Source organism: Stegastes partitus, unplaced genomic scaffold (genome assembly GCF_000690725.1).
Source record: "Stegastes partitus isolate 25-593 unplaced genomic scaffold, Stegastes_partitus-1.0.2 Scaffold727, whole genome shotgun sequence".
Classification (NCBI taxonomy): Eukaryota; Metazoa; Chordata; class Actinopteri; family Pomacentridae; genus Stegastes; species Stegastes partitus.
The window spans coordinates 189,943-204,975 of record NW_007578458.1 but is presented as its reverse complement, the minus strand read 5'-3'; the positions used below and the strand labels follow the sequence as shown (position 1 = coordinate 204,975).

The 15,033-nt window shown below is 43.6% G+C and overlaps 1 protein-coding gene across 1 annotated transcript; it reads right to left on the bottom strand.

Moving 5' to 3' along the window:
• Nucleotides 1-3,246: 3,246 nt before the first annotated feature.
• Nucleotides 3,247-14,898, bottom strand: foxo3a (forkhead box O3A). The gene is made up of 2 exons (XM_008291236.1): nucleotides 14,311-14,898; nucleotides 3,247-6,487 (listed from the first exon to the last, which is right to left on the bottom strand). Exons 1-2 carry the CDS (start codon nucleotides 14,872-14,874, stop codon nucleotides 5,195-5,197), a joined length of 1,857 nt encoding a protein of 618 aa, XP_008289458.1. The 5' UTR covers nucleotides 14,875-14,898; the 3' UTR covers nucleotides 3,247-5,194.
• Nucleotides 14,899-15,033: the final 135 nt, after the last annotated feature.

Sequence of the window (15,033 nt, the reverse complement as noted above, 5' to 3'; positions counted from 1 at the left end):
AGTGGCATGTCTGAAATAAATCAAATCAAATACACAAAAAATCTATATTTGTCACTGAAACATCCCCTTTCTGTCTGTTTTTAAACTACTAATATTCAGTGAGACGTCTCAGCTGCTCCTGTCCTGTTTTCTATCTTAATGCTGCTGAAGTGGATGCAGATTAAAAAGCAGGAAAATGAGCTGCGGCACAAACTAGTAAAAATCACAGCACGAGCATTTATGTAATTTTTTGGGAAGCATTGTTAAGATCAGTCTGGGGCTGTGCTGTAACCTTGTAGTGAGGATAAAGCTGCTCGATGACGCTGGTGTGGCGGCAGAATCTCCTCCATCTCAGCATGAGTTGATATTTGATCTGAGCCAAGTGATACGATCTGTCCACGTAGAACTGTGGAGAGAAAAATCACTGAAAATCACTTCTTTGCCCCCCTAGTCTGCTTTTCTTTATCTGTAATCTTCTTTCTTTTTTTAAAATCGCCCTTTCTTGGTGTTGGTCCTCACCTGGTGCAGCAGAGCCGGTAGATTCTCAGGACCGTACTCTAAACTCAAGCAGCTCTGCAGCTCTTTCTGCATGACGTCAGCCGGAGACTGAACCGGCGAAGCTTCAGCCACCTGAAACCAGCAGCAAACAGAAACCAAAGAAAGGCTGTTTAAGATAGAGAAAAGCTAAATCAGGCTAAATATGTTCACCTTTGCATATCATCTACACATTTGAAAGCTTTTCATGAGTAAAAATCTACAAATTAACTTGCTGTAGCCTCCATGTTGTAACAAAAGTGAATTTTCAGACTCACCTGAAGCTCTCTCCTCAGCGCTTGTTCCCTCTCCAGACGAAAGAAAGAAATATCTTTGGGAGGTGGAATGGAGCTGAAATAAAGCTTTAAATTAATTAAACCTAAAAAAGCTCTATTTTAGAATTTAAAATGAGTGGAAAAGTTGAATTTAGAAGCAGTAAAATGCACCCCTGCTCAGTAAAACAGGAGTTTTGCTGCTGTAGCTGTAACCAGTGATGCCAGATTGGTTTAAGACTATGATACCATAGTTTCATTTATAGTAATTTACATATTAGGGATTAAAACACCACAAAAAAATTACATAAAATACTGCTTTACTTGACCACAATATCGATTAATCCTGATATCATATTGTGCTATTAATTATGGAGAATGACTTGACTAATGTAATCATAGAGCCAAGACCCTCTGCTGTTATAAACTACAGAATTGAACCTATCCAGTATAAATAAATACGGTTGAGGCCCAACACTACAATACACACACACACCTGATCAAACAGCAGCTTTAAACCATTTCTGTGTAGCTTTGGCTTCATACTTCAGCTCTTCTCTCATGTTGCACTTCTCTTGCAGACTGCATCACATTGTCCTCCAGGACCTCCTCATACTTGGCTGCATTCATTTTACCTTCTACCTTTAAACCTTCTAGAACCTGCTGCCAAGAATCATCCCCGCATCATGATGCTGCCGCCACCATGCCTTACATTAGTGTGTTTGTGATGATGTGTAGTTTGTAGTGTCCACCTCTCGTCTGATGGCCAAAAAGCTCAATTTTGATTTATTTACTATAAGCTTTTTTTTTTTTCAAACGCAGATTTCTCGTCACCGCCCTCCCATAAAGCTGTGACTAGTGAAGAACAGCCAACAGTTGTTGTATGCAGCTTCTTGGATCTGAGTCGCTGAAGCTTGTAACTAGAAGTCATAGATGTCTTGGTGGCCAAATTCACTAACGTGTCTTTCTTACATGATCATTCAGTCTTTTTTGTATCCGTCTGCTGACTTTTAAAACTGCTTGAATTCTCTTTTTCTTCATGGTGCAGTTAAAGCCGGGAGCAGTGATTCACCAGTGACTGCACCTTACAAGTGTCTTTATACTACAATTACTTGCAGATAAACTCAGTTTTACTAATTGTATGATGTCCAGCACCAACTAGCACTTTTTTTTTTTTTTTTTACACTTTTAATTAACTGATATTACTTTGTAGAAATCTGTTTTTCTTTTGGCATTAAAGAGATTTCTTTTTTTTGTAAATTCTTGTCAAAAAAGTCAAAGTTAAATTGACCATAATTCAATATTTGAAAGAAGTTAGAGGGAAAAACCTCCAATATGTTTTATAGGTGCTGCACAAGGGAGAGGATGTGAGACAGATTTGGCTGATTTAAATAGCAATCAATCATGATAACGGGAAAGCAGTGCCCCTTTTTGTTTGCTTTTTGGTTCTTACTGTACAAACAATAAAAACTGGGAGAAAAACAAAACAAAACAACTTTTGTCCTTCAGCCTGTAAAAGCTTTGCAGCATCAAACTCAAAGAAGCCTCATTCTGCACAGTGAAGGTCAACAATAACCAAAACAATGTTTTTAGTGGAGGGGAGCTCACAGTTCCACCTACCTGGCAATCAAGTCATTTTATAACAAACACCAAGAATCACCTCTTAGTGTAACAGACACAAAACTTCACAGGGAACAACCATCGTCAAACCTGTAAGAGCTGGCCGGCCCTGCTCCCCGTCCAAATCCATTCTCCTCGATTTCCGTCCTGAGAGCTGCGAGCTGATGCGACAGCTCCGCCTCCATCTGCTTCACTTTAACGGAGGAGGAAACTCTGTACGTGTCACACATGGCCTCTGTTCACTCAGGATTAACAAACTGAGAAAACTCGGAAGCTGAAATCCAAACAATCCAAAGCACATTTAGACATGTGCCTCCTTCACCGCTGCTAAATCTCTGCCTCTGTGCTGATTTGTTGTTGTGTATCCATGGAGACCAACATCCCTGCAACCAGGCTTCCTCTTTCACTTCCTGCCCTTCATCTGGACTCAAGACGGTGCCTATATCTGAGCTCTAGAGGGCTCCAACGTGTCACTGAAGGCATCCTTTTGTTGGGATGATGTGTCAGTGCTGGCAGGCTGTCTTTTTTTAGATACTCACCAGAGCAAACAAATATTTGTAACACACAAGATGTAAATGTGAAACCACAGACAATACATCAGCTGTTGAGGAGCGCCTACCTCAGCAATCGCACCTCCTGCATTCAAATAACCTCAACTTAATCTCAGCTGGTCCATTCTTCTTGGATACAGCGTATGATTGGCTCTTAGCTTGTGATGTGATTATCCAATAGCAAATCACCTCCACGGTGCCTGCAGAGTCAAGTCTGCAGCTGAGCAATTCCTCCAGGGACAGAAATAATAAAAAAATAAAATAAAAAACGTACATCAAATACCTCCAGGTTTTCAGTCGTTCTTTAAGCTTTATTTACATGCACCATCTGTGATAGAACCAAGAGAAGGATTGGAATTACAACTGGCAACTTGATGTCTCTTTTGTTTTTGTAGGAGCAATAGGAAGAAATGAAATGCAGGATTATTGGCAGTGAGTTTGACTCAGAAATAATAGAGAAAAATAATGTTTTAAATCATCGTAAAAGAAGCAACGAAAATTTCATTCGGAAGCACCAGGGTGCAGAATTTATTTTGGAAAATCAAAACGTAAGCCAATGGGATTCAGTATTTAAACTGTTAAACTGGACACATTTAGATTTCCCCACTAACTCTGATGGTACACAGAATTTCAGGGACCATTTGGCATTCGTCCCGATCGATGATCAACTGAGGCGGTCAAATGTAGGTTAATTTGGACAGACAACCAAATAAAAGTGCTTTTGTACAGCTCTATACATGGAGGGCAACGAGAAGTATTGCAATAGGAGGAAAAGAAATAAATAAATCAAATATGTGACTTTGACAATAGTCAAGGTCAAGTGGACAAAAATGTCCTTAATCTGCTTCCGGCTGTTAAAAACGTAAACGTAAAATAATTCATCCTGCTGTTCCTACAAAACTGTGCTGATGTAGATTCTTTTTTCATTTTTTCTTTTTGCCCTTATAGCACTGGTTCCTAATATCTATGTACTGTATATCCTCTTGTTTCCACTTATTTAAATGCAGAAAAAATTTGGCAATATTTAAAATACTGGCTCTAAGATACTACATACCCTCCTCCTCCCACAGGGTTGGAAACACCTTTTTTTTTTTTTTCTTCCCCCAGCACCTGCTATAGTGCTGATAACAAAGGAGAGGCTACTGACGCTGCTCCATCTGCAGCCACTCCCCGCTATCTTCGTATTTATAGCACCAAGAACGCCTCCAAATTAACGCCAAAAACGTGGTAATCGAGTGCTGTGGCTTCAGCAAGTGTGGTTAATTTAATCCAAACACTCCTAAGTGTTTGCTAATGTAAAATGGTGTCGACTAGAACTAAATCATGTCCTTAAATTCTGTATACAGAGCAGTACTTCCAACAGTGCAGTAAGAGGGAAGAGGGAGGGCGGGGAGGTGAAAAGGGATCTGCAGCAGAAACATCTTATTATCAATACTTCAGTAATGCACCGCTTCAGAAGGAACAGAATTCACAGTAATGTCACTAAAATCACAGGGTAAAATCTGCTTTCTTTTTAAAAAAAAAAACAAAAAAACAAAAACATTACATACAAAAACCACACAATGTAGATCAGTTCACATCTTGATAACATATTAACCTCTACAAGATTGATATTTGGTGACTTGGTGCATCAATGGGAGGGGGGGAAAGCTTTTCATTAACAGTTTTTTTTTTTTTTTTAGTCCATTTAGGCTACGGCTCTTAAAGGAACCTAAAAAAAGAAAAAAAAGCTTGTCAAGTATCCACCGCTCGAGCGTGATAGTGTAACATTCTCTGCAGCTTTTTCTGTAAACAGGCTGTCGGCAAACAACAGGCCGACAGCTGGTTTGGCAAAAAATGTTGGTTTTTAGATATGAAAGGGTGTGAAAGAGGTGAGAAAGCAGGGTGAGATTCATCTTCAGTTTCATGTATCACTTTGTGATGTGAGTGATTCCCTGAGACTAACACGAGTTGATGCTTTCCGTATACGTTTTAACACAATGTCCTGCACTTTCATTTCCAGTCACTACTGTTGGTCACACCGTCCAGGCATTGGTCCTTTGAAAGAATGAGTTTCTCTCCACTGCGAAGACACCAATACAGTACCGAAATTAATGCCTGACATTGAAAATAATGGGGAAAAAAATACTACATAAATACACTTTTACATACGTTCTTCCCTCTAGTTGCACAATGCAGGACAATGAACCCCAATTTACATTTTCCCCACTTCTAGTTTTGACTCATGCTGACAGCTTCTCAGCTTGGCACCCAGCTCTGGGGGGACGTCTGTTTGGAGCTGGAGAAACTTCCTGAATTCCTGTTGGCGTTCTGGGTGGAGGTGAGGCGAGAGTCGAAGCTGAGGTCCAGGCAATCTGCGTCCATCAGTTCGTTGCGGATGATGGAGTCCATGTCGCACTCCAGGCTGCCGTTGAACACGTCGAGGTCCAGATCGGCGGGAAAGCGGTCCTGGCTGAGCTGCATAGAGGCGTTCTTACTGGGAGACTTCAGCTGCTTGGCGTCGGGGTGGCCGGCGTCGTTGTCGGAGGTCGACAAGCCAGCTTGCCAACCAGGCACTGAAGAGCTTTGGGCCTGACCCGCGCCGGTGTGGTTCACCAGCATGTGGTCTTTGCGGAGCAGCATGGCGTTTCGACGGGAGTTCTGCAGGGCGATGGCGGTGCTGGCCTGCGACATCAGCGGGTCGGACTGGGTGAGCATGACGTTGCTGTGGCTGTGGGAGTCCAGGCTGAGCAGATCCTGCAGCGTCTGGTGCTCGCCGAAGTGCGAGATGCAGGAGAAGGTGGTCTGCTTGTTCTCCTGGATGGTCTGCATGGGCGACTGCCGCAGGCTCGTGATGGACGGAGGGCTGAAAAGAGGGTTCGGCCCGTAGCTGCCGGAGGGGCTTCCCAGGCTGCTTCCCGAGCAGCTGAAGGTAAACACAGAGCTCCCCTGACCGTTGGCGCCATTGTCTTCCTCTCCAGGAGGAGGTTGCTGGGATGCCGTCAGGCTGATATTGTCTAAAAGATCATCCATCAGGTTGTCGGAGAGCCCGTCGTTGAGGTTCATGGTACCTGCCAGGTCGGAGAGTCCTGTGGGGCCCGTGGATGGAGACATGCTGCTGGGGCTGGAGTACAGCATCGGGGAGAGGGGCGAGTCGTCGTCGGGCACCTCGTCCAGCTCCAGGTTAGCCAGGATCGGGGACAGACGACCGCTGAGTGTGCTGGCGTTGGAATTGGTCCGGGAGCGGAAGTCTGTCCAGGCGTCCAGCTCGTCGCTGCTGCGGGAGGTGGGACTTCCCGTCCACTTGGAGAGGCTGGACGAGCTCTCGGAGCTGCCGTCTTGAGCAGCCTGCAGTGAGGCCTTCTTCTTGGTGGCTCGTCCTCGGGCTCCTTTGATGTACTTACTGTTATCCATCGAAACAGCCCGTCGTCGGGGAGCCTTGCCTCCTTTCCCGCCTTCTGGGTTGACCATCCACCAGGAGCTCTTCCCTGTTCCTTCATTCTGGACTTTCACAAAACGACTATGGAGGGACAGATTGTGTCGGATGGAATTCTGCAATAAAAAAGGATGAAAACAATTAAAAAATGTGTCAAACATGATTTCCGTAGCCTTATAAAATATGGCTAGTGTTACACAACAAGCTTAAAGTGGAATTACACAGATTTTACATGTTACACAAGTGAGTGATTTTGAGTTATTTTATTAGCCCAGAGGAAAACTACTCAATCGTAAATCACTTGTATAAGTTTTTTGGTGGTTTTGGAGCGTGGACTTCGAGACTACAGCTATTTAGGCAAAAAGCCTCTGAAATATGTGGCTGTCTACCAGGCAATGGGAGTCTAATGAAAAGAAGCTGCTGACGACATGATGAGAAATGTAGGATCTTGGAAGTTCACTGATACTGGAGACTAGAAGTCAGAGCGTGGGTTTCTACAGCATCTGTTTAAGCAGTTACTGTAGTTCGATACTAAACTAAGAACACCTTTAAAGGATAAAAATGGATTACTTTAACAACCTGGGACTCATTTTAATTGCTGAGGTCTGGGAGCATGATGGCATCGTTGCAACACAGTCCCACAAGGGCCAGACTTAACTCCTGTAACTGAGGTAAACTAAAGTGGATGTGACCCCATACGAACTGTGGATAATAAAGTTTAAATGGACAAACTGAGTCTGCACACTGGTGGGGATTAATAATAGCGGTTGAGCAATTATTGAATCGTATATTCCACATTTTTTCTATTATCAATAACATTATTTCAGCTCATTTCAAAGTAAATAAGTTTAACCCTCTGAGCCCCAGTGGAAAAAAACAAAAGCAAAATCATATTATCTATCAGAGCCAGAAACTGTAAAAACAGGATGAATTGTCAGATTTTCAAGTTTCTGATGATCCTCGAACTATAAATCTGTAACATGCTGTTCCATCAGAAAACGTAACCAAATTTACTTTACTCTCCTTTAAACATCTGCCAAAAATAAATTGTTTATAGTAACCACATTCTGCAAAAATCAAAAAATTCTGCACTCCTTGACGCAACCGTGAAGCCGTTGATGACTCAGGTGCAACCAACAGTTCCATGACAAAAAATTCTGGGACTTTTTGTCAACTGACCTGGGTTGAACTGCAGGCTGTGTTTATACAGAGCAGAGAGGAGACAAGTATGGAAACAAATTAAAAATTGTAAGTTGTTAAATATCTATGGTAAGTAAATCTATCATTTTCTTCCATGATTAGTAACACATTTGGGCATTTTGAGAAATGTTGCCATGACTAGGACTTTATATTGCAGTGAAATATTAGCCCACAGTGACTAAAAATGTGACGGAAGCTAAAAAAAATAAATAAAACAACCCACAGAAACTGGTCGGGGTTCAGAAGTTTAAAAATGTCCTGCTTTGGCTCTGATCCAGCCACGTCTCTGGATCTGTAGTCACCACTTCTCAAGTAATGTTTCGCCCACAGTACTCTGTGGTTGTGCATCATGAGCAACAGTCTACCAACACTGAAGAATAAAGAATAAAAACGTTCTTTTAATTAATATATGTAAGGAAACAAAAGCATTTCAACAGTGTTTTGTGTTGGGGTTTTGGTTCTTTCAAATTTGACACCAAGATTTTCATATTTACTCTAAATGTACATCTGTCAACTTGATCAGCAATAACTGATATCAATACTGGTTTTGAAAAACACCACATATGTTGACCCACAATCATATAAACATCCACCCCAGGGCTCTACTTGGCTGCTGTGATAAATGTTGACATGAGACAGATTGTGATCAGAAATTTTTTGTTCCTCTAAATGCAGAAAATAAAGATTAAAAACAGGCAATGCACAACATCCAGTGTTGCATCCTTGCTCCCCAAACAGACAATTGAAGATTTTTATTGCACTGTGAACCACTGTAACACTGCAGTGTCTTCTAAGAGACGCTTCTTCTTAGCACCTCACACTGTGACCTATTTCTGGCTGCTCAGAAAGGTCTACAGGATTTCCCTGGAGATGTTCCCAACCATGTACGAAATTAAACAGCTGGAGCCTGCACAACCAGCCTGTCACACTTCAGCAGCAGAAGGAGAAACTCTGCACTGATCTCTGTAAAACCAAAGGCCGACTTCACTGGGAGAGGGTACGGCATAATTCTCTTAAGCTTGAATTAACTTGAGTAAACCGAGGTCCCGTTTAAATCCATCTCTCCGAAGATTAAACTAATCAAACGGGCTCAAACGTACAAACTGCAGCAGAATATGGGTCCGGCAGCTGTGGAGGAGGTTCGTCTCCGGCTTTGTGATGACTGGGAGATCAGAAACAAGTGAGTGGCCTCAGTTTTTCCCTCCGAATGCTTTGAGTCAATGGAATGACCCGCTGACATCAAACTTCCAGCAAAGCCCTCGCTTCAAGCCAATTAAAGGATTAGGTCAACAAGCAAACACTTTCATCTCCTAAAACAACAAAGCGCATGGGAATCGGGGAAATATGACTTGCGGCCACCTTGCTGCTGTTTTCCGTCTGATCCGCCCACATTAGGTTAGCTGGAAACATTCATGGCTCAGTCACAATGCAGCAATGATTGTCTGGCTTGATTTAATCAGTGACTTTAAAAGGATATTGTTGGAAACAATTCCAACAAATCCTATAAATAGATCAAAATCAAGAGTGCGCTAGTCCATATAATAGTTTCCAACTTCCCAACACCGGCCTTACTGGAGTCGCAAATCTTCATATAAACAATTGGACTGATGCTTACTCGTTGCTTTCATGGCCGTACGGTGAATATTAAGCCAGTTAGCTTAACGCTAAGACCATAAACAGAGGAAACAACTAGCTCATCTCCATCTTTTACCATAGATTGTACATAAAGATAGACGAACCCTCCATGACGTCACCAAGATTCCCCAAGAACCGTTCTGAAGCTCAGTCTGGTGGCGTCGGACGTCACCATCTTGGCAGCGCCTGACTTCCTCCTAACACCCGGCTAATCCAAAAATGAGCAAAGCGTCGAAGCGTGAGTAGAGCTGAGCCTATGACAGCGGCCGTCTGTTAATTATGCGTACCTTTAAGCCTCAATGCAATTTAAATGGGCCGGCGAAACAAATATTCACCGCCGTGCAGCTGTCATGAACGGGAAAAACTAGCTACAGAGACCAAAACCGTTTTGCATCAGGCTGCAAAACGTGTTGATTTCTGCTGTAAAGCTGAGCATTTTAACATGGGGGTCAACTGGGGTGGACTCACTTTTTGAGTCTGCCTCAAGTGGAAATTGAAGGAACTGCAATGCTTGTTCATAACATGTTGTTTTTCTCCTTTGGTTTATAAAGAAATTGAACAAAAGCAATATCACAGATTACAGAGGTATATTGAGCTTAACGGTAGATTTCATTACCTTTGGACAGAGTGAGGCTAGCCGCTACCTCCGTTTCAGGTCTTTAAGCTATGCTAAGCTAGCTGGGTGCTAGGTGTAGCTTCATATTTATTGGAGCCTGACAGACATACTGGTAGACCCACTTCTATCTTGTCTTCATGTCAAACACATACTGGTATTTCATACGTTATCCAATATGCTCGACTTCAAAATCTTGCGTTTGCCAAATTTAGAAAAAGGGGGTAACTTCGAAATGGTGTCATCACAGGTTTACACAGCAGAGGCTATTAACAACACCGTCCGCAACACATGTAGCAGAGTATGCATCACAGCTGAGCAGACAGTGGTGCGGAGTCAAATGGTGACTTAACGCTAAGTTGCTAACTATTTTGTAAAACATATTGCTTGAAAGTTAGTAAACACTGACCCTATCAATTTCCCTTTTTAATATAAATAACACATTTACAATACAATTGGATTCAACATTGATGTTGGAATTTTTTACTGCCAAAAATTGCTATTAGCCCCAAGAATCCAGCATCAGTTAGGCTCTACTATTACTGACATGAGACTGGCATCAATCTTTTAATCTGACTGTAAGCAAGAAAGCAAATATGAATTTCCCTAAATGCCAAACTATTCCTTTAAAAACTGGTCACATAAAATATACGTAACTTATGGTAAAAGCCTCAGGACTTTCATAAAAGTCCTGCACACTGAAATTTTAAGCAGCATTACTCAAACAGAAGGAAAAGCTGCATTTGCTGGGAACTATTTTCAACTGTGGATTAATATGTGGCACTTTGTATTCAGAGCAGCCGGAGCGTATGTGTGAAACTGTATTAAAATAAAGTACTATGATCACATTTATGGTAATAAACCAACAGCGCAGAAAAATGCAACTGCACAGAGATTTTGCACAACAATAGAGGTCTGTGGCACGTCGGAATAATTTATATAATTATGTTTTTCTATGGGATTTGCTGACAATAAGAAAAATACACCTCACCGCTTATCCTCGAACTCATCTGACTCCCATGTGGCTTCCACCAAATCCTGCACATTTCCTCGTCAGCTGGAATGTGTCCATTTCCATTAGCTGTGTTTATAACCGGAGGGCTGAGCTGATAATTAGAAGCAGATAAATCTCTGATTGTTTGATGAAGAGCGCCAAGAAGACGAAGAGAGCGCTCCAAATGTCACAGCAGTGCAGGTGTTAATAAAACACACAGGGGGAAGCGTCTCCGAGTGTGCAGACGGTGTTTGCTTTTGATTTCCTTTATTTTGCCAGCACCTGTGACTGGACAGGATATGGATGTTTTTTATAGGATTTTTAAGACAAATATACGGGAGTTTCATGGCTAAAAACAGCTAAATCTTTTTTAAATGTGCCTGATAATGTCCACAAATCTCTATAAAAACCACTGCCTATATGAATAGTTTAGACATTTCTACAAAAAGGAGGTAAATTTAGCTTTGCCTGCATGCAGAGCACAAACCTCCGAGCCCCAACTGACAGCCTCTGCTGCTGTCGTGACTTAAGGCATCCACAGAGGTAAGCATCAGGTCACGACTCCCACGTTATAAATATGGCTGAGACTTGAGGCTGAGGCTTTTAGCACCCCTTTGCCAGCGCTCCCATGTTTTAGATTCGGCATCAATACACAGCTATCGGAGGCCGTGCTGCTGTTTGTGCGCCGTGAAATGTGCGAACAAATTGCATTTTAATTATCTGATGGCATTTCAGCTTCTCTGCAAAGCAATTTGGCCAATAATTGTCATTGTAAATGTGCTCTATAAATAAACCAAATTCCCTGTTTTTTCTCCCCACTATTCAAATCAGACCAAATTGTGGATTTAGGCTTCAGTCACGCTGCAAATTAAAACATCTTCTGATTAACTTTCACCCTCGATTTCACTCGGGCTTTGGGCTGTGTTGGCGTTTGCTCAGGTACACCATGTAATAAAAGAACCATGGGTGCTTTGGCATGGTCCACTTAACACTTTGTGATCCAAGTCCTCTGGATTTGCATTTGGTTGTTTTGTTGACACATATGAGCGTATATGGATTAAAATCATGAAACTTTGTTATATTTGGTCTTTTTCCTCTCCGAATACATACTTTTTAAAACATACCTACCCTCATTGTGTCTGCTAATGTTGAGTAACTGCCTATAAAAGCCATTTCCCTGCATGGATCTCATTGCCATAAATAAAACAAAGACACTGTGGTGCAAAAATTAGGCTGGTGGCCCATCGTGGTTGCACATATCCAACTTAAACATAGCAAAAATGGTGAAATTCATGATAACATCGACAAAGAACCTGACACATATGAAACAGGAGGGACCGACGCATCTCTATTTCCATCCAAATCTCATCAGCAACTAGTTCTAACTAATAAAAAAAGGAAAACACAATGTTCGCAGTTGTATTTACCAAGAGTCGCCTCAGTCCACAATATCCAATATCACACTTGTCAACAAGGCCGAGACAAATATTGCAACCTGTTGGACATCCCATGCACACAGAAAACACAATAACAACACCTGTCCTGCTCAGTCTAATGCAATCCAATACAGCAGCCCTGCAATAAATAAATAAACCTTTGTGACACTTTTGGCTGAGAGGATTCACGTCTGGGGTCATCTTTGAGGCTGTAGTGTTGCATCATAGAACCTCCAACATGATCCAAGCATTAAATTCAGTCCCTAAAGACTGAATATTAGAAGCTTCCCACCTCCTGCATGCATCTGATAAAGGATGTTGTTATGGTTGGAGGTAAGATATCCAGTCTGCATGTGTAAACATTTCTGCAGCAGCTCAAACAACCAATGCACGTAAACGCATGCGGAACCAGCTGCACAGGTACGTACAGTATGAGCCGCGCTGCATTTAAAGATAAATCACAAAGAGCAAACTCCTGCCTTCCCCTCCCCCACGCAGCCACAGCAGTGCTGCAGCACCCTTTGAGCAAAGCCTCGTTCTGAGCGGCGACTGGAGCGACGCCAGTTTAGCCGGAGCCAGATCCAAAGAGAAACACTGAGCTTCTCTCACACACACTGCTACACATTGACCTACATAATTTATAGTCAGCTGATTGATTCTTGTGCCCGGGCCACATGAAAAAGACAGTGTGGCGACACAGTGAAGGGAAGAGCTGCTGGCTGGTAGTGGTGGTGGTGGTCATCCCATCCACAATACAGAAGCTGGATGCCTCAGTCTGGATGATGAAAACTCAACCTGCAGACAAAGCAGAGAGTCTGGAGCTGTTGCAGGTCTGCTGAAGCCTCAGGTGTGACCGGGTCTGGATTCACACACTGTGGACATTTTTTTTGCACACAGCACCTCTTGCAGATGACCAACCTTTAAGCTGATTGCTGAATGTCACACAGCTACAAAGCATCTCCCAGGAAATGCTGATGTCAGCACATGTGAAAGCCTCAAACATTAACCCTTCTCCTTCCGTCCGCAAGCCACCGAATGCATCTGGTGGCAAATGAGCATCCAAACATGAATGAAAAGTGACCGCCACTAATCTGAAGCATTAACTAAGCAGCTGGTCTGGTGCCAGATTAATCAGTTATTAGCATCAGTTTGTTGCTCGTATATTTTTTACATTCCCATCAGCATCACAGGGATGAATTAAAAAGCACAGTCTTGAGCGTCACTGTGATTTATTCAAGAAGACGCTTCCTGGAATCAGCCTGCATTGTACATCCACACAGTTGTGCAGGATTACAAACCTACACCCCCCCAACACACACACACACACACACACACCCTCCTCTTCCTCATCTAAATCCTGCAAAGCTCAAAGCTTTCATCAGACTTGATTCCATGACAGATGAATTGGTTTGGTCCAGGCCGAACTAATCCTGAAAATCAAACAGAAGCAGGGCCCTGGTGGAGCTCGTAAGAAGCCCGCTGTGCTGCAGTGTGAGCAGTTTGTCTGAAAGTGAAATTAACTTTGCATTGCCCGTTGGTGACTGTCATACCTGCTACCTCTGTGGATTTGTGTGCGCCCCGGAAATTTTTAGATGCAACGGCGCGTGTAATTTGATGCACATTATCACAAGCATACTCCAATGTTTTGACAGCAGCCTGGGTTATGTATTATTGTACAGCAGCAGGCAGCCACACATTCCCTTGATCCCCTGCACCGTCACCCAAACATGCCTCATAAGATGGCATCATCTTTGGCAGCTTATTGCTTTTTCTTTAACCAGCATGTTCATTGCACGTTCCTTTGTCTGTGGTTTCCTTTTCTATCTTAAATATAACGTGTGAGCCAGTGGGTACCTTGAATTTCCCAAATAAAGTGTCTATCTATCTGGAGCTAAAAATATCACCTCAAATCCTCCTGTAAGTGCTGCATATGATAAGTTGTGCTTGCAGCCACCTCCTCCATGTCTACATCAACAATAGCTGTGTGCATTGTGTGTCTTTACATGACCACAGTGTGGCTCTTTGTTGTGATGACAGCATCACCAGCATGTCACTGCTCACCTTCCAGCCAGCAGAGCTGTTGCTGTCGCCTTTGTCCTTGAAATATGGCACAGACCTCACCATCCAGTCATAGATTTGGGACAAGGTCAGCCTTTTCTCGGGGGAGCTCTCGATGGCTTGGGTAATGAGGTCTGCATAGGAGTAGTTGCCCCAGGCATTCCTGCGGGCGGAGGACTTCCTCAGCTGCTGGGAGGCAGAGCCGCCCAGGGCTGCAGGGGGGGTTTGCGCCGAGGAAGGCGAGCCGTCTCCGGCCTCCTCCTTGCGGGGGCCGCGCTGGACCTCCACCGGCTGGGAGACGGAGCTGAGGCTGCTGCTGCTGCTCGGCTCCCGGGGCTTGATGGCACCGCTGGCTTTCTGAGCGGCGCCGCTCCCGGAGCTCCCACCCTCCTCATCATCCTCCTCTTCGGGGATTACGTCAGTGTCATTCGCCCCGGGTTTGCCCGCACCAGACTCCGGTCGGGGCAGCGGCCAAGTGCAGGAGCGCGGCCGCTTCTGGGGCTCGAAATCCGGATCTATCTCCACGTTGGAGGGAGGCTCGTCCCCGTTACGCGCCGCCTCAGCCATGTTAATCGCAATATCTCGGTCGCTGCACAAAGGGTTATAAAATCACTCGGGTCGCATTCCATCAATGTTGTGTGCAGGATTCAGGGACAGTTTATTTACTATGCACGGTATGCAAATGTCCTGCGCTCCGCTCAGCACGTGTCCGTCTGTCTGTCTGTC